General features: G+C 36.5%; 1 protein-coding gene across 2 annotated transcripts in view; it reads right to left on the bottom strand.

Annotated features, from left to right (window-relative positions):
• The window catches only part of LOC107551074 (UDP-glucuronic acid decarboxylase 1), an 87,156-nt gene that overhangs the window by 7,048 nt on the left and 54,888 nt on the right, over positions 1-25,220 (bottom strand). For both annotated transcript variants that reach the window (XM_016232566.1, XM_016232567.1), the window contains exons 8-11: positions 24,806-24,865; positions 22,252-22,373; positions 13,640-13,759; positions 12,291-12,334 (exon numbers count right to left, since the gene is read on the bottom strand). In XM_016232566.1, coding sequence (XP_016088052.1) covers positions 12,291-12,334; positions 13,640-13,759; positions 22,252-22,373; positions 24,806-24,865 — 346 coding nt within the window. The remainder of the gene's footprint in view (positions 1-12,290; positions 12,335-13,639; positions 13,760-22,251; positions 22,374-24,805; positions 24,866-25,220) is intronic.

Raw genomic sequence — 25,220 nt, 5'->3', positions numbered from 1 at the left:
GTGTGTGTGTGTGTGTGTGTGTGTGTATGTATACATATGAACACAGTGGGGCAGCAGAGATCTCGCTAACACACCAGTGCAGCCATTCAAACATTCAGGTTCAACATCAGCTTTTCAATTCAGTGTAAGATTTTCAGCACACATCCAATGCATTCAGGCTCAGAGAGGTGACAGCATAATGATGCTAAGACCATTAATAACAGTCTGTCATCTACACCTCCACAAGATGCTGTCATCTACACCTCCACAAGAACAAAGTAACCAAACGAACACTACTAGTAGTGTAAATGTGTAAATTACGATACTTAAGTCCTTTTAATTTGATATGCCGAGGCTTAATTGGACGCAATGCAGATTGTAATGGTTAAGTTAAAGCCTTGAGAGTCCCAGCAGCCTACAGCGAGAGGCAGCTTGAGAGATATGTGCAATATCCCTCAAGTTTAGTTGTCTGCCTCCACTAACTTCTCTAATAACTGTCCAATACACATGAGAAATGATAAAGCATTTATTTGATCGATTGGTTTCTATGGACCCTTTTCACATTTCAGGGATTCTCAGAAGCAGAAAGCCATAGTTGTCATTGTTGGGTAACCTTCTATTGTGCACTCTAAAAATGCTGGGTTGTTTCAACCCAACTTTGGGTAAAATATGGACTAACCCAGCTGTTGGGGTACTTTTTAAAATTACATTTATAACCCAAAAGTTGGGTTAGTCCATATTTGACCCAAAGTTGGGTTGAAACAAATATAACTTCTGTGTTTTGTATGGCGTTATTTTAATGACAAATGTCGAGAGTGCATTATTGTAGCGCGAAAGCCCATAAATATAATGCGTGAGCGCGAATCTCTCCGCTCGCACGCGGATTTCCTTTGCTCTCGCACAAAACCAGACGCGCGTGGTCAGATACACACTGCTCTCGCCCAGAGAGAGTGTGCGTGCTCAAAGTGTGTCCTGTGCACTCGCAAATCTCTCTGTGCTCATGCAGATATTAATTATTTTCGCACCTGAATTAAACGTTGTCAAACGTTATCAACCAATCAGATTTCAAAGATGGATCTGTAATTTCTTTACAATTTAATACTACTTAGCCATGATCATCAAACATTAGAAATCAATCGGGTGCTTGGATGATTTGGAAATAACCTAGTTTAACAGTTTGGTCAAACCTCTCTGAACGATTAATCTAAACAAACAAAAAAGCATATGAAGTTCTTGTGGTCATATATGTATTGTGTACTTTGATCGAGAGATATATATATATATACAGTGGGTACGGAAAGTATTCAGACCCCCTTAAATCGAAAACCTTCTCCAGAGTGCTCAGGATCTCAGACTGGGCCGAAGGTTTACCTTCCAATAAGACAATGACCCTAAGCACAGAGCTAAAATAACGAAGGAGTGGCTTCACAACAATTCTGTGACTGTTCTTGAATGGCCCAGCCAGGGCCCTGACTTAAACCCAATTGAGCATCTCTGGATAGACCTAAAAATGGCTGTCCACCAATGTTTACCATCCAACCTGACAGAACTGGAGAGGATCTGCAAGGGGGAATGGCAGAGGATCCCCAAATCCAGGTGTGAAAAACTTGTTGCATCTTTCCCAAAAAGACTCATGGCTGTATTAGATCAAAAGGGTGCTTCTACTAAATACTGAGCAAAGGGTCTGAATACTTAGGACCGTGTGATATTTCAGTTTTTCTTTTTTTATAAATCTGCAAAAATGTCAACAATTCTGTGTTTTTCTGTCAATGTGGGGTGCTGTGTGTACATTAATGAGGAAAAAAATTAACTTAAATGATTTTAGCAAATGGTTGCAATATAACAAAGAGTGGAAAAATTTAAGGGGGTCTGAATACTTTCCGTACCCACTGTATATATACTCCCTAAACCGATACTTAAGATTTGGAGACCAAATATAACACTATAATGAATTTCTCATATTTGTCATCCACTATATTATATTCTGTGTGTTTAATGCATTTACAGACAATGTAATAACATGTAACTGTCATATAACTGTATATTCACTGTTTTAGAGGAGAGTGCCATTGAATGTGTATAGCTAATATGAAGTGGGTTTTCAAAAAATCTAACTAAAATCAGAACTGAAAACAAACACTGGATAAAAAAAAAAAAACTCCCAATAAATGTGCAAACAGCGATGCTATCAGAACGTTTATTGTGAACATATCTTGCATCATAAACATCTGTTTTTGCAGTTGATTTGATAGGAATAGTTACTTATTATTGTCATCATAACAACTGAGAATTTATTGCAATGATTTTAAATTCAGCTGAGGTATCTGACAAATGATGACATAACATTGATCTTTTATATGAAGTATTTAGAGCCATAGACTATAATATGTTGTTTTTATAAATATATGTTGTTATTGATAAATTGCTCAGAGACCAACCAGGACAGAGGTTATATGTACAAATCATCCAAACACCCAATTCCTAGCCATTTCTAATATAGGCTACATTTCATTAGCATTGCTAATTATTATTAAACTAGAAAGAAATTAAAGATCCATCTTTGATTGTCAAAAGAATTCCGGGTTCACTTCCCTCCCAGCCAATTAGATTTCACACATTTTCATCGGTCAGTCGTGGAGGTCTTGGTTAAAGCTTTATTTATATAGCCCCTTTTAAAACGAAAAGAACAAAATGCAAACATAAAAGAGATAAAGTGGGCCTAGTAAAACAAAGTACAATAACCAGAGACTATAATATGTTGTTTTTATAAATATATGTTGTTATTGATAAATTGCTCAGAGACCAACCAGGACAGAGGTTATATGTACAAATCATCCAAACACCCAATTCCTAGCCATTTCTAATATAGGCTACATTTCATTAGCATTGCTAATTATTATTAAACTAGAAAGAAATTAAAGATCCATCTTTGATTGTCAAAAGAATTCCGGGTTCACTTCCCTCCCAGCCAATTAGATTTCACACATTTTCATCGGTCAGTCGTGGAGGTCTTGGTTAAAGCTTTATTTATATAGCCCCTTTTAAAACGAAAAGAACAAAATGCAAACATAAAAGAGATAAAGTGGGCCTAGTAAAACAAAGTACAATAACCAGTTTATATATAGTTTAAATACAACAATATATTAAAAAAAAATCAAGGAAAGGCCCTGAACAAATCTGTTTTGAGACTGCTTTTTAAAAGTGCATAATAACTTGACAACATTTAATTCAGGTGCGAAAATAATATCTGCATGAGCATAGAGAGATTTGCTAGTGCACAGGACACAGTTTGAGCGTACACACTTTGAGCTAGAGGAGAGACACGTTTTAAGTGCGTCTGGTTTTGTGCGAGAGCAAAGGAAATCGGCGTGCGAGCGGAGAGATTTGTGTTTATGTTTATGTGCTTTCGTGCTACAATAATGCGCTCTCGACATTTGTCATTAAAATAACGCCATATTTTGAGTAAAAGATGTCCAATTTGCGTTCACTCCCTCAGCCGATTTAATAGAAACAATCAATAGTGTTAACAAGTTAATAAGATAATAAAAACAAAAGTGTTATAAAAATGTACATTACATTTTTAAAAAATGAAAATATATTAAAAAACTTTACTAGATTTACGATGTTAACAACTGTGGAAATGTGGCATTACAGTCTGTGAAAAGGGTCAATTTTTGCACCAATGGACCCTGTAGCCCCTGTATCTCATTGGACCAAAATGCCACTCGTCGTAACTGTATGACACTTCAAAAATCATTTGATTAGCCATTGTTTTGTCAAGTGGAGCAGTTTTGCTGCTTGACACAGTAATAGCTCAGTGGACAAACGGCTTGTTGGAAAAATTGCTAGTTGCTTTGGGCCTGGTTAGAAACTATGAATTTATTAAATAGAGCAGAGAGCTGGGTGCTGCCATGTAGAGCTTTATACTGTGCAAGGCAGTCATTAATCCATTATTATATAGGACAGTGCAATGTGAATAGCATTATGTTCAGATAAAACTGGCAAGGGATTTGCGCCCCACAAAGAATATTCTCTTACCAGGTCTTTTCTCATGCTGTGTGCTTTACACTCTTGCCTAAAGCATGGGTTCTCAGAAAATGTTCTGAATTAACTTATAAAGGGGGTTGACAGAAACATAAAAATGCTAAGTCAAATCTCACTATTACTCATACTCACGGTTAGCAGTTTTTCAAAGTCCTCTAAGTGTTGAACACATCCAACACGTTTGTCCTTCACACATGAATTATACCTCACACTGTGTGGCTTATTAAGGAGAGGTTTTTTGAGGAGTCTGAGTCATTTCTGACTGGCAAATGACAAAACGGTTAAAACAAATCCCAAAGTTTTACATTACAAGAGGGGCTTGAGCAGCACAGTCTGAAATTAATGATTCTCCTGTCCGCATCCAATTTGAACAAACGGACCGTCATGCACCGAGTACATGCATTTGTATTCAGACTACAATTTCACACTTCAGAAGATCTAACAGCTGGATCCGCCAAAGTGTGTGAGGTTTGTAAAATTAAATGTAAGTCTTGTTGAAATGATATAGATGTCCATTTACTGAATGCCTACGGTATGTGGGAAAGTGTTAGAGCATTTGCCTTGCATTACTAATAATAGAAAAGAAAACACTACAACACTACAATTTAAAAGACAGAACTGTTAAACAAAGACAGTAATGAAGACATCTGATCAGGTGCTGGTATTCACAGAGCTGTCAAAATAAAAGTCTCTGTTTTCTGTTAAATCACTGTTAAAATAAATGCCAGATTCTAACACTTACTGGCCAAACAGAAAAAAACTTAGGAGCTGATCCAGATAAATAAAGTGCCAAATATTGGGCAAAATATCAGCCTTGGCAAAAAATATATAAATAAAAAAACCCGTCAACCACTAATTGTAACGCCATTACTGGCAGCCTTTTTTTTTTTTTTTAGAATCCTGGCTTATGGTCCTTTCCCATTCCTGTTCCTTTCTCTCCACCACATCACTTCCTGTCTCTCTTTCTCTGTACTATTGAATAAAAGAAAATTAAACAAAATAACTTAAAAAAGTCATAGGAATGCTTCACCCAATCTTCTTGTATTCCACGGTTTAAAAAAACTAAAACCAACAACGGGTTTAAACATCAGGGGGACTAAACAAGGGCAGAGGTTTCATTTTTTGGATAAACTATTTGAGTTGTGCGATAAACACAAGCCACAAGAGGTGCTTTTTTTATCTGTCAATCCAGCTGGAAAGTTGGATGTGAATTGGTCTCTTTCCCTTTAATAAAACTATGCGATCAATAATACGGGTCTATCTTCTCTTCACAGAGTGTACACTGCTTATTTGAGATAACTCTCCTGTATTTTTGTATCTTTAGGATGAATCAAACCATGCAGCGAAGCTGTATCTCCTTGAGCGGTGTGGGCTCTGACCCTGGCAGGGGAATCAGAGACTGTGAAAATAAGTTTTTAAACAAGGGCCATGTTTATGAGTTAATGTGAATTGGTCTCTTTCCCTTTAATAAAACTATGCGATCAATAATACAGGTCTATCTTCTCTTCACAGAGTGTACACTGCTTATTTGAGATAACTCTCCTGTATTTTTGTATCTTTAGGATGAATCAAACCATGCAGCGAAGCTGTATCTCCTTGAGCGGTGTGGGCTCTGACCCTGGCAGGGGAATCAGAGACTGTGAAAATAAGTTTTTAAACAAGGGCCATGTTTATGAGTTCATTTTTTCTCTGATCATCTCTCCCATTCTTTAGTGGTATGTTTGACTGATGTCTTTTCCTCCATGAGAGTATCATGATGCATGCATGTGCATCATTCCTCTGCTTGTAAACAAGGTGCAGCGCATTTGGTTTCTACGGCAGAACGCCGGCTCCTGGGTGGCATGAGGGGGACTCAAGCTGAAGCGGCAACTCAGACTATTCCACCCCCTCACTCAAGATGAGTGTGAAAATAGATTTTATGAAATATAATGGTTTATTAAAAAAATACAGTTGCCAAATGCATAGGCTTTCTAGCATTAATATGATGCTACTATAGCAACAATTTAGGACAGTCCATTTCACTAAGTCGCATTTTAATTGATCTGACACACAAACTTCCCGCGCAAGCGGTTCAACTAAGAATGCAGCACTACTGAGTAAGCTAAAGGTATGATGAAATTATTTTTTTGTTTAATAGAGGGCTAGATGGTCATAGTAAGTTGCTTATTTCGCTGTATTGTTTGTTGCTGTTCAAGTTGTTCTAACTTAAAATGATGCATCTGTTAAATGGGTCGCAATGAATGTGTTACGTCAGGGAATCGGTTGCAATAAGCTTGTTTCTCATTGTAAAGCAGATAATTATTTCTGGTGATTGTGGTGGTATCACTTGTCTGTATTTGTGGTAAAACTGCTGCCTAAGTCATATTATTTCCTGGATGTCAGATTTTCGAATTTGTTGTCTATGTGATTTTGTTTTATTCAATAGCCTACTCTGCCATCTGTATTTGCTACCTTTTAGAATAGGGTCATTCACTCAGAACACATTTTTCATTCCACTGCGGAACTTTTCCATTGTATTTCAAAGTAAATGCGCTACGGACGTCTTTGAATTTGTGTTTGAATGCTGCGCTCTCATCTCAGGTCTTTATAGCAGCTTCTCGCGCATAATACGTCATTCTAAAACACTGCGCTCAAGTTAAAAGAAATTCAGCTTCTAAAAACAATCTCCTTGCGCTTTAAAAAAAAAAAAAAATTCCACTGACCTGACTCGCGACCAAAACACTATCTGTGTGAACCCAGTATTCTAATAGTAGTGGGCAGGTTTGTTTACGGTCCGACAAATATGTGAATGGGCCACATATGGTTTTTTTTTTTCACCCCCTTCCGCCCCCTCATCAGTGCTGCACTGGCGCCGGCTCTGTTGGAATGACATGAGTAATTAATGATAGAATTTTCATTTTTGGGTCTGAATGAATTATATGAATGTATCTCTGAAGGGAACCAACGGTCTTCGGAAGAGTTTCAATGGCATTTTCTTTTCATTTTCCTCAGTATACTGCCTAAAATACAAGAGTGTTTTTAAAGGGGTCCTATTATGCTTTTTCACTTTTTCAACTTTAGTTAGTCTGTAATGTTGCTGTTTGAGCATAAAAAAGATCTGCAAAGTTACAAAGCTCAAAGTCCACTTCAAAATGAGATTTTATTTAACAGAAATCACTTTTCAAAAACTACAACGAACGACTCGTTTGGACTACAATGCATATTTTCCGGGATCACAAATATCGACGAATGGGACGAGACCTGGTTGAGCTGCACTAGAGAAGGCAACGAGTGTTATCACTATGTCGGAGACACGCTAGCTTTCCCAAGGCAGAAGAACTTAGAGTGGTTACAATCATCCGGGTTTAAACCGCGCTCAAATTGATTTGATTTTGACGTAATATTTACACTAAAGCTCGCAGGCGGCTATGGTAAGGGGCGTGACATTTCCCAACAAGGCGAATGGGCCACCAAAAGCCAATGGCCCCCTAAAATGCTTTTCATATACAGTTAGGTCCATATTTGGACACAGGCACAATTTTTGTTATTTTAGCTGGTGACCAAAACATATTCAAGTTGTAGTTATATCATGAATATGGGCTTAAAGTGCACACGCTGAGCTTTAATTTGTGCAAATGTATTCCTATATTTCACCTGGGGCCCCGAAATCACTAAATTCGCCCCTGTTCAAACCAATGCAAAAATCAAACCGAACTTTTATGCTGTTTAACCAGCTGATGGAGAATAAGTTAATGTGCATTCCAAAATCTAAACAATTCAGAATTATTAACAGAGCAGATAAAATACATATAATCATTCATCATTTTAATTCATATCCCTTTTGTTAGTCTGAAATGTGAGGTTTATCATTTTATAAAACCTTTTTTTTTTTTGTCAAAACTTTGTTGGTTGCAGTCACACAACCAACATTTTTTCTTAATTCAAAATCCGTCCATCGTTGTTAATGTGATTATTTTAATGTTTCTGTGGTCGTTTCATTTATTAAAAACTGATTTAGAATTTTGTATGGGGGGGGGGGTATATTGCATCACACTATAGCTGGTGTGTGGTGAGCGCACTGGCGCCGTTGTCCTGTGGCTGCCAGGTGGATGCTGCACACTGGTGGTGGTTGAGGAGAGACCCCCCCTCATGATTGTAAAGCGCTTTGGTTGTACAGCAATACACAATAAAGCGCTATATAAATGCATCATTCATTCATTCATTCATTCACTACTGCACGTATTAAGAGACTGTATAAAGGAAAAGCTAAATATCCTAAATTACCCTCTAAATATCAAACTCACTATATGTTGAATGGTAATGTTGCAAAGCCATTGTACCAGCAGGATGCAGTATGAACTCACCCTACATTTCCTTCTGAATTATTATGCTGCTTGAATGTGGCTGAATCATCCCCCCCTCATGATTGTAAAGCGCTTTGGTTGTACAGCAATACACAATAAAGCGCTATATAAATGCATCATTCATTCATTCATTCACTACTGCACATATTAAGAGACTGTATAAAGGAAAAGCGAAATATCCTAAATTACCCTCTAAATATCAAACTCACTATATGTTGAATGGTAATGTTGCAAAGCCATTGTACCAGCAGGATGCAGTATGAACTCACCCTACATTTCCTTCTGAATTATTATGCTGCTTGAATGTGGCTGAATCATGATTTAAATGAACTCCTCACTGTCATAATAACTGCCAAAAACACTTCCTTCAGTGGGGCCATTAGAATATTCTGTATACTGTATGAACAGACTGTTAAAAGCTGGGCATAGCTTTTAGACACTCAATCATTACTTTCTGAGGACTGTGGCCTCAGAAAGTCAGAAGTCTGAAAAGATTCACAGGAAAGCTGGAGGAAAATTCTGCAGTCAATCCTATGTCTTATGTTACACAGTCCTAATTAAGTGAACTGCTCGTACAGGAGAATATTTGTTCTACCAAGAGAGTGAGACTTCAAATAACCAGTGATGGCTCCGATATCTCACCCTGCCAGAATGATGAGTCTTCTAAAGATGGAGCCAAGCAGCCATATACCTCTAGATGAAACTGGCATAATTCAATTACACTCAAAATATCATCTACAAACAGTGTCACAATATATTTTGAGATCATACCAGGGGCGATATATAATATATATATACACTTTTTTTTTTTAAATGAAGGTGTCTCTAGACACACAAAAAAAATATTTTAACCCTGAAAATGGCAGAAAGCAATGAAATGGTCAAAGACATCCATCACATGTTCACATGGGAAACAATTCAGTGTGAATGGCCACTTATTCACAGGAATTTTTTAAGGATACATTTCAAAATGTAGTGTTTTGTTTCAGTTGTTTGTATTTGATCATCCACTTCACCCAGCACAGTTTGGTCTCTGTGTTCTTGTTTGTTTTACTGACTCAGAAACCACTTCAGATGATTCATCATAAGCGGTGAACCAACTCCAGGGTATAAGGATAACAGTAGCCTAATGTTAGTGTAATCTATTAACTACGCACATCATAAACATATCCTTTTAAGCAAGTACCAGATATGGGTGTCATGTCATAAAATACTTAAATATGACTGAATTTATATTTAACGTGATCACGATTTAATAAAAACATTGTAAGTTACTAAAGTATTTCATTACTTTGTTTAATTTCCATTTTTATTCAAACAGCAAATAAATTATGTACCAAAAGCAAGCAAAGAACATTTACATAATCCCTTTATCACTGATAATAACTCCTGTTATTATAAATGAAGCTGTCTACATTGTCAAATGAGTCTCTTACTTCCATCGCACATACATCTGCACTTTGTTGTTTATGATGAGAGAATTTGCGAGAGTGCAGAATTCAGTCAGCGAGTGCACGCACTGAACAAAACTCTGGTGCTTTAGTGATGACTTATATGAATGCTTCTGATTGGCTATTGCATTCATAAACTCAACAGAATCGTGTGATTGGTGATACTGCACAATGCTGTAAACCACGTAAAAAGAAATATGATGCAATATGAGTAGATCTAAATGTAATGCCGCAATCAATTAAATTTTCATTTCATTTTCACTTTATTCGCGACAGCCGTGATCGATTTAGTTTAATTGTGCAGGGGCTTTTTTGTTCAATTTGGTGGCATTTTTGCCTCAAGCCCCTGTTAATTTCAGATCCAGGGAAAGTCTATATGATTTTCACCGAAAACAGAGAACCAACTCAAAAGAATGATTTAATCACAAATTATTGACATCGCTGGTTCATTCGACAAAAATACGGGACACAAATAGATAATAACTGCTAAAATACTCGCAGGGAAAACTTTCTCAGATCAATCAGAGCACTCATGGTATGCACAGTGTGTACAGCCGTACACCTGCAGGTGCCACTGATTTTGACCATTCTGTACAGGTGGACACCTGATGAAATATACATGACAGTCAGATTAAAGTGCCATTTACAAAATTCCTGACACAAATGGTGAAGGTCATACGACACTTTCATAAACAGGGTTGGTGCTACATGATGGCTTTGCCAGACCAATGCATTCCTTCTGCCTAAATGATATATTTCACCAGACTATGCCAACAGACTGGGGAAATTGATATCACCCCCCTTTTCTCAGATTGGGTCAGTTTTGTGACAGGGATGGCTTACCTATGCTCAGATTCAAAGACAGGTCAACTCAAATATATATTTTCAAATTTAAGAAGCCATTTATCCTATGAAAATTACAAATATTGTCAATACTATATGTGTAAACCATCTAGAAAATATTTAGATTCTATTAACTCTGTCCCTGCCATTGACAGGATTTTCCATCATTCCTTGCGTTATTCCAGCAATTTGTGTTTTATTCTGTTATATGATAGGGAGAGCTATTAAAGTCCTTCTAGTACAGCATCTTCGGATCCAAAAACACACAAAGACGAAAATCTGTGTAAAGCAGAAATAGTGGATGGAACCGAAGTACTATTCCATTCTTCATTATTCTAGCTGCGGTGGTCAGCCGGCTTTGAAGCAAATGCTCTGAGCCCCGAGGTGACTGAACAGCCAGCTAAGGGTATATGAGCTTTTGATATAAGATAACATGATCACAAATCATTCAACAGCATTTAAATAAATACTGCTGAAGTAGATACAATCAAAATCTTTGATGGACTCGATTTCTGTTCATAAAATGTTTTGATCATCGTACAGGAACTTAATTTTACTCGGCAGGGGGAGGGAGGAGGGTTAAGTTGACACTATTTTTTTTTTCCTATTCAGCATTAGAGTACTAATTAGATGTATAAACTAGACAGTCTTTATTAAGCTAAATGAAACAGTAATGAGAAATTCTGTATATTTAAAGCATATGTATATGCAATGTATATATACATATGTAAGGATATACATTTATCCATATCCACCAGTCATTTGTATTTCTCACTTCCAGTTTCATGGATATCACATGGGGACGAGTCCAAAGCCCATTAACAGCTGATAAATTTGCTTCCACCAAAGCACCACCACATTATCAGTCTGTACACAAACTCTGCAGCCTTTTAAATCAATAAACAGTGTTCAGCCTTTGAAATACTTTCAATGCAATTACCAGAAGGCATTAGTAATCCCTTCAAAAGCAGACCTCCGTTCTTGAAAACACCATGGAGAAATCTGTCAGGAAGGTCTGTTTTTCCCTGAGGTTTATTTCATTAAGACAAAACATGGCACTGCGCTGATCAGACTCATTTTAATACTTTTGTTTGTTCACGTGTTTCATTTGTGCTGTTCCTTTGACATTACAGAGACCAGATGGGCTTTCTCTCTACTCTTATCATTCACATGCACAATAACATTAGAAGGAATAATAAACAAAACTAGAGGTGACACAAAAATGGAAGGAAATGGAAAGAAAAAAGACAGATGGATGTGTTGCATACATTTTTGTTCATGGTAGTAGCCCCCCCCCCCTCCCCTCCCTCACATAATTTGTAACATTGCTTGTTTAAACACAACAAGCCAATTACATCTTGTTTTTACCTCAGACACAGAGATAAAGCTCTTGTTTAAGCAAGCTGAGTGCTGACTTTAAACATCTTTCACAGATCATTTCCTTTTTCCAATTTATTTGTGGACTGTTGTGAAAATACACCGTTCAAAATGAAGCGGTAATCAGCCAATCATAGGATTATGTTCCTATATTTTGTTGTTTTTATATTTTTTTTATAGTACTTTTCATCCTATTTACTTTTGCATGTGAACAAAAATGAAGACCCACTCATACATAGATTGTAGTGCTTACCTCACATATTGGAAAGCTCTTGTCTGAGACCCTGAACCATAGACCTGAAAAAGTTGCAGGAGAAACAAACAGAACCACAATCAGTCATCACAGCACATGTAAGGAGCTTCTACAAGGAACAGTCAATAAGTATGAAAACTCTTCAAGTCAGCTGAAGTGTTTACAATAAGGAAGCGTTCAAATGCTGATTTCTGTACTAAAAAAAGTTTTTTTTTTTCCTCTCTGAAGGTAAGGCTGGGTGATATAGCTAAAAAAAAAAAAGTATCACGATATAATGATTCATTTCATTCGGTATCAATAATTATTGAACATTTTCATAACCTTTTTAAACAAAGAGCAGTATAAAAAAAGGTTTAAATTTAACCACTGTATACCACTGTAACTAAACAAAAACCACCTTTCATATATTTTATATGCAGATAAATAACTGTTGAGGAAACTTTTGGCTGGTCTCCAGGAGGGTGCAATGAGCAAAATAATAGTAGACTTGCAAATCGGACTTAAATTGGGTTTAAAATCCTGTAGTGTGAAGTAGGCATAACACACAACGACACTTACATCATCATCACCGCATCTTGAGCGCGACTGATAAGGCTCCCTGACGGTACAGCTAAAATTCAAATGCACCGTTTTTAAATATGATTAATATTTTTTTTTTCAAATCTCCTCATCGCAGGCAGGCATAGCACTCATTTCAGCACGTGTTCGTGTGTGCTGTCTACTTGTCACTCATAGCAAGCGCCAATAAATGAAACGAGCCTGAAACTATTGTGTGCTATATCGAACATTTTTTCTATTGTCATGAATGAAGGTGTACTGTTGATAAATACCGATACCGTTTTATCGGCCAGGCCTATATGAAGGTCACATTAAAAATGTCAGAATTTTTCTTTGCTAATTTTTAAATACATTGTATGCATAAGAAAGATGCAAAACCCATTCATTTTTGCATAACATTACGCAAAAAGTGTGAAAATATTATTTAATTGTGTGCATTTAAAATGTCAGCATTAAATTAACCATTAAAAAAAAAAATGTAATGCAATTTCCACGACCATCTATTTCATCGTAAAATATTTAGTGATTTGAGATGACAGTTCTTAATACAGTAGGTAAGGAAATAAAGGCATTCTGTATGGATGCCCACTGTTAGACACTATATGTAGATTAAAATTAATGATATAAAAGCGTGTTTTATGGGAGTTTAATTTCACAAGGCCGCAAATGGAAGTAATACCCATTTGTGTGTCTGTGTGAGTCTGAAATGAGTCAAAGCAGTAACTGAGAGTTAGGTGGTGTAATTAACATTGCATGTGGTTCAATATTTTAATGAGGTGAATGGGTCTTACCGTCAGCGGCTCTCCCTGTAAAGCCTGCAGAATGAAATTACTGACCACTCGCCCGTCATTCATGTGCATGCGAGACCCGAAGGTGTTGAAGATCCGAGCTACTCTCACCTCCACACCTTCCTGTGAGACACAGAAACATGCAGACCTTTTTAACACTGTGAGTTCAGCAGCAAGTGTTAATTATTCCGCCAACTGTGAAGATTCAGGATTATATGCAGCTGAAGCTCAAAATGTATTACTAGAGTTACACTGATTCTTTGTCTTGACAATATTGCACTGATACATGAGCTCCTTGTACCAATATCTTCAAATTTTCATTCAATAGTCTCAAGTCACAAGTGCAAATGCTTCTATTTTCCTTTCGTTTCTAACTGGGCCTATCTGTTAACACACTCACATTAAGTATGGATGGCATATGTGATTAACACACTGACATACAGCATCATATTTCAAACAAATGTGACATTAATCATCAAATTTCCTTGATCCACCTGTCTAAACTGTAGAAACTCTCCTATTAAAAAGCATGTAGCCCATACACATTCAGAGGTGTTTGTCATTGATGCAGGGCCTGTAGCTCTGTCAGCATTACAGAGGAAGAAATGCAACGCTCTCAGTCTTTTGCATCATGCAAATGCCAGTGCTTTCATATTTCTAACATCCCATCTCACAACTTACTTTGGCCATGTTCATTTCATTTTGTATTAATGTAACATTATAATAATTATCCATTACCCATCAGCACCCTGGAAGTTGAGAGGGTACACAGCTTTAAGGTCCCTTGACTACAATTTCTGCATCTCTTAAGAGGGATGATAACCTGCACTCTGTTAAAATACAGCCCAATATACTGTTAATATGAAAATTACATGTTAATATAATTTTGTACAGGTGTTTTATACACATTTTTGTATTACACATTGTATTGTGTTGTGTTTTAGGGTTGAAGGAAATGTACTGGTAATTTTCTGCAAGGTCTTTATTAGTTTTTCTATGTTGTCGTTTTATTTATGTATTTATTTTATGGTTACAGTGTAACATGAATTATCAAAAAAGCTCAATCTAACTTTTCTATCTAAAAGAGTTTAAGAAGTTTAGAGTATCAGATGACAGCACGTTTCATTTCCATAGAGCAGTGACAAAACTTAATTAACATTCAATAGGCATATTTGCATGCATACTAATATGCAGATAACTACCACAATCAGCTTACTGAAATAACCCTTTTTACTGGTTTACATGCAAACCAATAAAAAGATCACCACATTTATAAGACTTTTTTTTATGAAATCAGGTTATCCCCTAGTACAGACGTCACAACAAAATGATTTGTGTATCTGACTCAAAATACTTCATTTGTGTAGTCAATGTGAGGTGCAATGTTAAAGTATTAAAAGCCACAGAGCATTTCAAAATGTCAGTGGGAAACTTGTATGGATTCATAATCTTCTCATGTTTGCAGTTTAAGCGACTGTACCACTTCTCTTCAGGCTGAGCAAGACAAGAACACATTTTAATTTCTTGAGTCAAGTGAAATTGTCATGGTTACTAAACCGATAGAATAATATTCTGAGTTAGGATGTTTCTATAATACAGCTCCTGTACTTTACAATGATGGGCTGTATTCTTATATTGTTCTTATATAGAAAAGTGCATATCTGAAACATTACAAATTAAATGACAAGATTCTCAATATCCAAACAAACATAGTTACACATGCAAGTTGATGTATAAGTACACATCAAGCTTTTCTTGTGATTTTGCCACCTGTCCTAACCTAACCCTAACCGTGGTAATGAACTATGACTTATGACCAATGAACATGCTAACTTATACTGACTAACTTTTATTTGATCCTGTTTACAAGAGGTTATAAAAAGAGGCCTAAAATAATTATAGGACTCATGACTTTTTTAAATCCAGAAGACGGCAATACAAATAAGTCTAAATTAATTAGACTTCAAAATACCTTCTTTTGCATTTCAAAAGAAGAAAACTTCATACAGGTTTGGAACATCATGAGGGTGAGTAAATGATGACAGAATGCCCAATTTTGGGTAAACTATACCTTTAATTTTTGTTAATGTTAATAATTAAAGTAATGACAATGTCAATCTGACATGTTCATTTAATAGCATCTCTGAGGTGGCTGAGTGTGTCATGAAGCATCTCTGGGTCAGAAGAGGTTGACAACTTCTACTCAAAAACACTTTACCATCTTGAAGTAACACATCACTTAGTATTCTCCACGATGCCCCAAGCTTGCCAAACTAGCAATCTCAAACAAAACAGGGTGAAAAGGCTAGAAGACATGGTCACGTCAATTAAAAAAATTAAATAATAATCAAAAGAAAGATCACAGGGAAGAAGCAAAGCAAAGAAGTCGTCAATAATTGAAACTGTTTATTTCTGTTCAAATAGCATCCCTATTCAATTGAACTGCAAAAATAATGACGTTTCCCAAAGGCCCCTATGGATCCGTCTGCATTACAGAATTCAGGGAATTTAAAATATGAATGACTTACAATGATCTCTGCATAACAAAATGGGACAAGACAAAATATTTTAAAATCTACATCTTACCACTGTTCCCTTAAGCAATGCACATTGCACAAACTACAAAGTCCAATTACACTTATCTTAAAGGAGTTCCTATTATGCTTTTTCACTTTTTTTAAATTTTAGTCAGTGTGTAGTGTGTATGTTTGGCAATAAAAAGGATCTACAAAGTTACAAATTTCAAAGTCCACTCCAAAGGGAGAGATTTCGTTTAAAAAAAAATCCCCTTTCAAGAACTTCAACGATCGTTTGGACTTCAGCATTGTTTTCCGAGTTTTGTGATGTCACAAAGCGGCTCATTAGAATATCATTAAAATGGTTGCCGCCTACGGAAATTCGTATGGTTGGGGGGTGGGGAGGGGCGAGGTCATGTTAGAACGCTTGGTTGAGCGCATCAGACAAGACGACGACGACAAAGTGCTGCTGCAGAGTTAGTGCACCAGAGAAAACGAAGAAGAAGAAGAGCTGCTGTAGTGTCAAGTTTCCGCCATGTCCGTCCATATCCGTGCGTGCAAAGGTTCTGCGCGATCCTCTTGTTTAATATTCTCGGGGTCTGAATCCGGCTCAAATTGATATGGCGATACATCCTTAACTATACCGGAGCAGACAGAACTTGCTGTTTGGGCAAGGGGCATGGCAGTACTGAAACACCATCTAAGCTGTTCGCCAATCACAACGCACTGGGACAGCTAACCAATCACACCACATTTTGTTTTTCGGAAGGTGGCCTTCATCAAACCCGGAACTATTCGAGCCGTTTGTGTCATAATCGTGGCATTAGAAATTGTATTTGGATCAATTGTGCAGCCCTAATGTAATTAGAAATCTTTTAAGTGACCGTGCCACCAAAATTCACTATTCGTATTTTTACACGGAATGTCGTCTTGCCTATTATAAATGATTTATCTGTGAACTGAATTAACAGCTATAATAAGAGGCATGGAAATAAAATAATAATACATCTTATAACTGCTAAATACTTAACATGATATCATAACATGACACATAAATCATTAAAGGCAGGCCGTGTCATGGTAAAGCCTGTACTTGTGCCTGCATCAAAGACTGGCCTTGAATCAACATAAGAGAGAGACTGGGATTTTAACAGAAATAGTAGTTTTTTTTGGGTCCAGCAGCTCTATAATTAACTCCGTTGACATGAATAAAAACATGAACACTTTAATGAATAGCATTATAAATGAAGGATGGGCAGCAAAAATGCCAGACTACATGTAACGAGGACAAAACAAGGACAGCCAATTTAAGTGGCCTTTTTAGCAAGGAAAAGCACCCGCCTGATTGCAAGGCCATCATGTGATTACAGAACATGTGCGTGAGCATGACATTTCAGTTGCGATGACAAGGCCATCGGTTACTGTGATTTCACCACCAGTAAGACACAACGCCTAAAGCAAGTATGTGATACAAGTGCATAAAATGTTAGGTAACTTTAATAGCCTTGGTTCTCTGATGACATGAACAATCTCTGATGACAATAAACATGCATAAACCTTAAAAAAAAAAAAATCAGTGGGCTGTGCACATGCACAATCACAAACCAAGTTGGGGCTCAAGTCATTTCCTGATTTCAGGCCCAGTTTATGCAAACCCTCTTATATTTTTGTCTCATTTTTTTAAAAACAAATATATAAAAATAAAAATAACTAAAGAAAGAAAGAAAGCAAGAAAGAACAGACCAACTCACACTGTGAAATCTCATTAAAGTGCCACGATTATGCCATTTCCAATATTGCCTTTCATGCAGTGTGTAATGTAGCTGTATGTGAATGTAAACAATTAGCAAAGTTGTAAAGCCGAAAAAGTGCACGATAAAGTTATTGTCTCCCAAAATATAGAATTAACTCTCTACAGCCTAAACGAGTCATTAGTAATTCAAATCCCACTTCCGTGATGGCTACACGTCACGTGGGAACACATTTGCCTAATTCTGCCTATGTTCTACGTTGGCCAGCAGCAAACAACTTGACCCCACCCACAAACACGTCATTTTACTGACGACTGCTTCTCTAATCTTGGGGAGTTAAAAAAAAAATCTTGGGAGTTCAACGCGGGATTCACTAAACACTTGGCTCAGTACCGTTTTTTTTTGGACCAGCTGGCTCCACTGAATCACAAGTATGATAAATAATAGATGTTTATATTTTCTATCGAGCATTCAATATACGGAACTATGGCAATAGGCGTATCGTTTCTGATACGTGCTATACGCAGTACACCAATCACAACAGTCTGGGCCATCTGACCAATCAGAGCAGAGTAGGCTCACGGAAAGGAGGGGTTTAGAGAGATTTAAAGGGGTCATAGAATGCTATATGCACTTCTACAAGTAGTTTGAACTGAAATGTGTGTTGGCAGTGTGTGTACACAACCACCCTATGATGATAAAAATCCACCCAGTGGTTTTTTTTAATCTACTAAAATCTTTACCCCTTTCTCAAATCGAGCCGATCTCAAATGCCTCTGTGTGACATCAAACAGACAGGCCCCTCCCATGATAGTTTGATTGACAGTAGCGTTTCAGCACAGACTGGACTGGTGTCTTACCTTAGACCTGCCCTGAGTGAGCTGTCATCAGTCTGCCATTGTTTCACCACCGGAGCAGATGTAGACAAGAATGACTCCAAACAAGCGATTGAGGTGTTCTGTTGTTGGATGTAATAATGAACATAGCATTCGTCATTTACTCCCGACATCTGAGACATTTGTTTCTGAAGGGAATGCTCCCCCGATCTGCCTAAATGTGTCTATTTTGTGTGAATTATTCATGATCCAGCCTCATCTACAGAAGAAGTGAGTATAATGTTTAGTAATGAATCTTTGCAAATCGCCTTTCCTAAAAATTTGCTAATTAGCAAGTTTCACGATGAATGCGGCTAAAGTAAACAGAAGCTCGGAAGAGAGGGGCGGGGTCAGCAGAGCTCATTAACATTTAAAGGGAAATGCTACAAAAACGGCTTGATCTGAAAAGAGCTGTGTTTTTACACTACCATTGAGAAATTTTCACCAAACTGTGTTACAGAATTTTCATTAAGACCCTAAAGAATCATATGACCCCTTTAAGGGTTTTATTTTTATTTTTTAATCTTAGAACTGCTTTGAAAGAATCGTTTGAGAATCGCTGGAAAATGAGGTGATGTTAAATACATATTTTGAGAAACAAAAGCCTTTTTTGACCTTACATGCATGTAATCCTATTTTAGGAGACTACCAAAACAGTATTAGGAACTGTAAAAATGACATAATAGGGACACTTTAATGTGTGGCAAAGCAAATCACATTTCGACCTAAAGTGACACCTTCAAAATAGCCTGGAACAAAACTGTAAGGAATAGTTTGCAGCATGAGAGCATGCAGCAAAGCTGTCTACAGGGAAAGAGGCTTTAAATCAATGCTTTCCATTAGTTTGAATGAGGACTGAGAGAGCATTTTCAGAGCAGTGATAGGTCTCAACAATGCCGGAAAGCTGCAATTCAGGCCCCTGATGACTGAGGTGACAGCAGAGACACAGACATGAATTACAGCCAAAGCCAGAGCTATAAGGCCCAACAGACGAAGGAAGCTCGTAAAGGAAAATGCTTGATAAGTGCAGGTGATGTAAGGGATGGAGAGACGGCACAAGGGATTGCAGTGGACTAATTAAGTCATTTGGAAGAAAGGCACATCACAAGACATGGAGGTCAAAGGTGACACATATGTGTTTTACCAACCTGCAAATCTACAAAGTGGACTTCCAAGAATATAATAACCACTCAAACAAAACAAATGAGACAGGAGTTAACGGAAATTAAGTGCACATATCATGGGAATTTTTGAGTTTTTGGTGCAAACACAATGCAGTCAGAGCTGTGGCGGTGTAGCGGACATGCTCTTGATATGTTGGAGCCACAGCATTTATTTGGGTTAAACGAATTTAGCAGACAAGTCAATTTTAGGTCGATGCAGGTAGCAAAGAATATTCTGGGCACATTATTGTCTTGGGGTTTGTGTGTGTGTGCGCATTTGCACTCTGATCACAATTAAACATTGTCATTGAATTTCATTTTAAAAAGAAATATGCCAGATGCCACATGTCGCTGATGATATTCAAATCAAACTTGTGAGGGAGCGTTTCTCATATGGTGACACGTAGAGTGACAATGTATGTATTTGAGGAACAGTGAATATAAAAGACAATCTGAGAGTGACACCAAGTGAAGAAAAACAGATCAAATCAGCTGCACCAAAGGCTGGTGCCAATCAATCATAACACAATGTTTAACGAGAAGACAGGCAGGAAATGAAGGTGTCGCATAGATCCAGAGAGCCAGATGATTGTTGTGATCTTGCCTGTGTGTCTGTCAACCAAACGGAGCCCCAAATTATCAACCTTTAGGTAATAGCAAGATGTTTAACAGGCAGGCCGCTGGACTTTATTTGCCATTACATTATATTTAGCCACTGAAAGTGAGAATTAAGTAATGTGTTTTTAATTCCGCATCTAACACATACAATATGGTTTTAACTGATGACATAAAAATCACAAAAGTGCATCAGTCAAAAGCTCAAAGTATTATACCAAAAGTAATGATAGAACAAAATGTAAATGTAACAGAACAACAGCAAAAACTAAACTACTTTCTGATTGTCTAACAACCTCTGGAAATGATCGTTCGCTGTACCAGGGAACGTCTCTTCAATGACAGCATGTAAATGCTAGAACTAGAAGACATTGGGTCTCATTTACTAATAATTATGCAAATTATTTCGGATTTGTATGCACAAACTTCACTGAATATGATAAAACATATTTATGATAAAATAACTAATGTATAATCTTTTTTTTTAGCTTTAATTAGCTTTTAGAACAAGACAAAATAGGACATACAAAAAAACTGTACAAAATAGAAGAAAAAATTGCTGTAAATGTAAAGCAAGTCTGACAATAAACAAACCAATTAAGCCAAAACAAAAGCACAATGAAGTTAAATTTACATGTAATTATGAAGTTAAATTTACATGTAATTATGTGAAGTGTTGGTGTAAGATTATTATGTATGTGTTGTACACCTCTATATCTTGTGTGTGTACATATATACAGTGGGTACGGAAAGTATTCAGACCCCCTTAAATTTTTCACTCTTTGTTATATTGCAGCCATTTGCTAAAACCATTTAAGTTCATTTTTTTCCTCATTAATGTACACACAGCACCCCATATTGACAGAAAAACACAGAATTGTTGACATTTTTGCAGATTTATTAAAAAAGAAAAACTGAAATATCACATGGTCCTAAGTATTCAGACCCTTTGCTGTGACACTCATATATTTAACTCAGGTGCTGTCCATTTCTTCTGATCATCCTTGAGATGGTTCTACACCTTCATTTGAGTCCAGCTGTGTTTGATTATACTGATTGGACTTGTATATATATAAAGTAGATTATTCGAGATGGAAAGAGAGAAGAAAAAAAAAGAATGTATAAATGTACTAATGTATAAACTTAATCTTAACACATTTACAAAGCTGCCCAAAGTATGTTATTTTTCCGTATGTGTGATTTTTCCCGTAAATTTAGAATACATTTTAGTGCGAAAGTTATTGGTTAATCATGATTTGTTCGTGAAAATGTTTGTATGCAGATTTCACGCACATATTCATGCATGAATGAGACCCACTGTTTCCATCTAAAAATGCTGCTAATGGTTTGGCTCACCATTTTGGTTTCACATTCAGTTTCTCATCAAACCGTGCATCAGCTGTGCTGCTGTGAGGTTGACAAGCTCCCTTGTTTTTTTATATAATATTTGTCACTCCTCCAAGTATAGAAATGTTAGCCCTTTGATGTATAAACAATAGCAAAAGAGACAATAGAGATTACAATAGAGATTGGACATGGAGACAGAACATGGAGTAGACTGGAATAACAATGTGACGGCACATTTCTGAGCTCTGAGGTTAATACACCTTCAGGGTTGGATAAATAAATATAAATACAGAAATCCAACTGCTAAACAGTGGCAAGCAGTAATAGATGGGTGAATTTCACTCTTACCTGTTTCATGTAGGCATAACACATCGTCTCAGCAACACGTTTCCCTTCATCATAACAAGCCCGGGGGCCAATAGGGTTCACATGACCCCAGTAGTCCTCATTCTGGGGATGCACCTCTGGGTCTAGTTGAAGACACAAACATGATATATGATACACAACCCCCTATGCGTTACATTTAACTCAAATATCAAAATTTGTAAAACAAGAGGGAGAACTAAAACATAACATAAAACTAAAATATAACATCCAGACACCCATTTTACATACAGCAAAATAAAAAATAAAAAAAGGAAAAATTACATTTTTATAAATGGTCTCAATGCATTTCTATAGCCACAGAACTATGAATAAATACATGATTAAAAAAAAGACTCTGTCAATAAACCATAAAGGCATAAAAAGGTTCAAAACATTTTACATTCCCTTGATGAATTTGTGCTTTTTATTCAATGCCCTAAAATAAATGAATAAATATAAGCAAACAAACACACATATACATACATACATACATACATGTATATATATTGTGCAACACATTTTACACTTCTGAATAGACTGCTAGCTGTGTCTTTAGGAAGTTTTATTGTATTGAAAATGTTCTTGTAACCATCAACTTTCTAATGTAACAATTTATTCTCTTTAGTTTTTGTGAGAGCTCTTTTGAGCTCAATTTTAGCAAATGCATGGGCTAAATTTATGCATTCAAGCTAATTCAGTTTAGTTATAGCTTCTTAAAGGTTTATTTTTGTACCATACAAAACAAATTAGTGACTTAAAAAAAAAGCAATGCTGAATGGGGATTCAATAATTATGAAAAAAATCATATACCTCAAAAATATGACATTATATATTGACATTATCAGGTTTTAATATACCACTAAACTGCAGATGGCAGATGCAATAAAAAAAAAAAAAACTCTGGATTTTCAGAAAAGCTTACATTTGTAAATTATTTGATTGCTCCTGTATGTCCTGCTTATGATTAACAGGACTAAGCATCTGACATAATGACTTTGCAGTAATCCAGTCTTTTTGCGAAGCCACTTGCTGTGAAAGTCTGAAAACAAAAAGTTGATGGCCCTTTGGGTACTTAGAGACACTTGTCTGGGGTTACTAGTTGCTGCTAAACTGGGCAAAATTTTAAAGGCCGGTTCACACCAACAACAATAACCATGAAGTTACTATAAAGTTATTTTTGTTGGAAGTCATCTGCTGTCATAAAGGCTAAAGCTTGTTAAAGTCAGGTGGACTCTGATTGGTTGTCAATGTTTTTATCATTAATCAATATTAATGTTAATCAAAAACATTCTGAAAATAATTCCAATGATTAAAGGGATAGTTCACCCAAAAATGAAAATTACCCCATGATTTACGCAGTTTGAAGGCAATAAGTGGCTAAACAGTTGAATTGATGGAACTGTCATTTTCTAGTTTTTTTTTTTTTGCATGTAATGAATGCCATTTGCCCAGCTGAAAGATATTAAAAAGAAAAAATACAAAAAGAATATACCAAAAAAAAACAAAAAAAAAACAAACCTTGACTACACATATCTTATAACTTTATTTCTCTCTTGATAGACAGAGATATGTCTTCATTCCCAAATCAGCTGATTATTGAACCATCAAAGCACAGGAGATCAATTACAGTTTCCTTTCAGTGAGTCAAAAATAAATAATTATACCGGAAATAATGCATTATTTATCGGCTTTAAGATATCGGCCAAATTTTCTTATCAGGCCGATACCGATAACAGAAAAAATGAGCATTTATCGGCCGATACCGATATGGTGGCTGATATATCGTGCATCCCTATACCCATCTCAAAGAGATTAAGCAGAAAAGGTGTTGTTGGGTCATTTCAGCAGTGCAATTACTGCTGATTTAAGAGGTGTGCAGGTGACCTGTTCAATTCACTTTCTTTGCATTGAAAATTACAATTTAAACAATGGTATGGAAACCCCCTTAGCCTCAAGAGCTGAAGTTGTCTCTTTTAGAAGACATCTTTAGACTTCTTGTAGACATTTGTTCTGATTGATTTCACTGACTTGGAGAAAACATTCTTGCACACTCTGTTCGCCTCCCCATAGCATATCCTTCAGGTTTTGACATGGCCATAATATTTCCTTTTAAGTCACATTATTTGTGTGGCAATTTCAAGATGAACTCAAAGCAGCCTCCACTGCATCGCTCCCACAACCATGCTTCACAATTGGCATCAGGTTCTTTATTATTACATAGAACAAGCATAAAGTTCACCTCTACCAAAATCTTTTCAGATAGCAGACTCATGCATTCTCACACTGACTGAACTATTCCTTCCCTGTCCTTTCTAGCCTTTGATTTCAACTCAAAATGTGGTACACACATATAAAGTGCTAAGGCTATTTGACTGCAGTTCTCTGATGTCGTAAACCAAATGCACATTGGATGGTGTTGTCCGAAAAATGTATGTCACTGTATAAATGCTAGTATGTACATACAACACATATCTAATTATTTAGTGCCCCCTTTCCATCATTTTAAGCATTAGAATGGAAATATTTTTACAAGTACCTCCATACACTTCTGAAGTTGAGGCAAGGAGTAAACGAGCTCCAACTCGCTTGGCCAATCCTGTGAATACAGAGAGACATGAGCAAATCAGTTGTTAAATTGTATCTAACCAGACAAAGTTCGACTAATCAATCAATATATGACTCCCATTGGGAGTCAGAAATAATTAACCTCTTTCACAGATTGATGTTTGAGTAGAGGTGTTAAATTCTCAACATTTTCATTAAATGTATATTTAGATAGTCACTCCATTACAACAGGACATGCACAGGATGTACAATATAAATGATTATCTGCACACTAATGCATTGAAATATGATTTAAGCTTATATTTTCCCTGATGCAAACACATATGTTCAGAACATTTTATGTCAATGCGCATACAGCAGTTTGGAAATGAAATGTCAGGTGATTG

The sequence above is a fragment of the Sinocyclocheilus grahami genome, unplaced genomic scaffold (assembly GCF_001515645.1).
Source record: "Sinocyclocheilus grahami isolate Dianchi unplaced genomic scaffold, SAMN03320097.WGS_v1.1 scaffold413.1, whole genome shotgun sequence".
Taxonomy (NCBI): domain Eukaryota; kingdom Metazoa; phylum Chordata; class Actinopteri; order Cypriniformes; family Cyprinidae; genus Sinocyclocheilus; species Sinocyclocheilus grahami.
The sequence above is the reverse complement of the archived record's forward strand: the minus strand, read 5'-3'. Positions and strand labels throughout refer to the sequence as shown.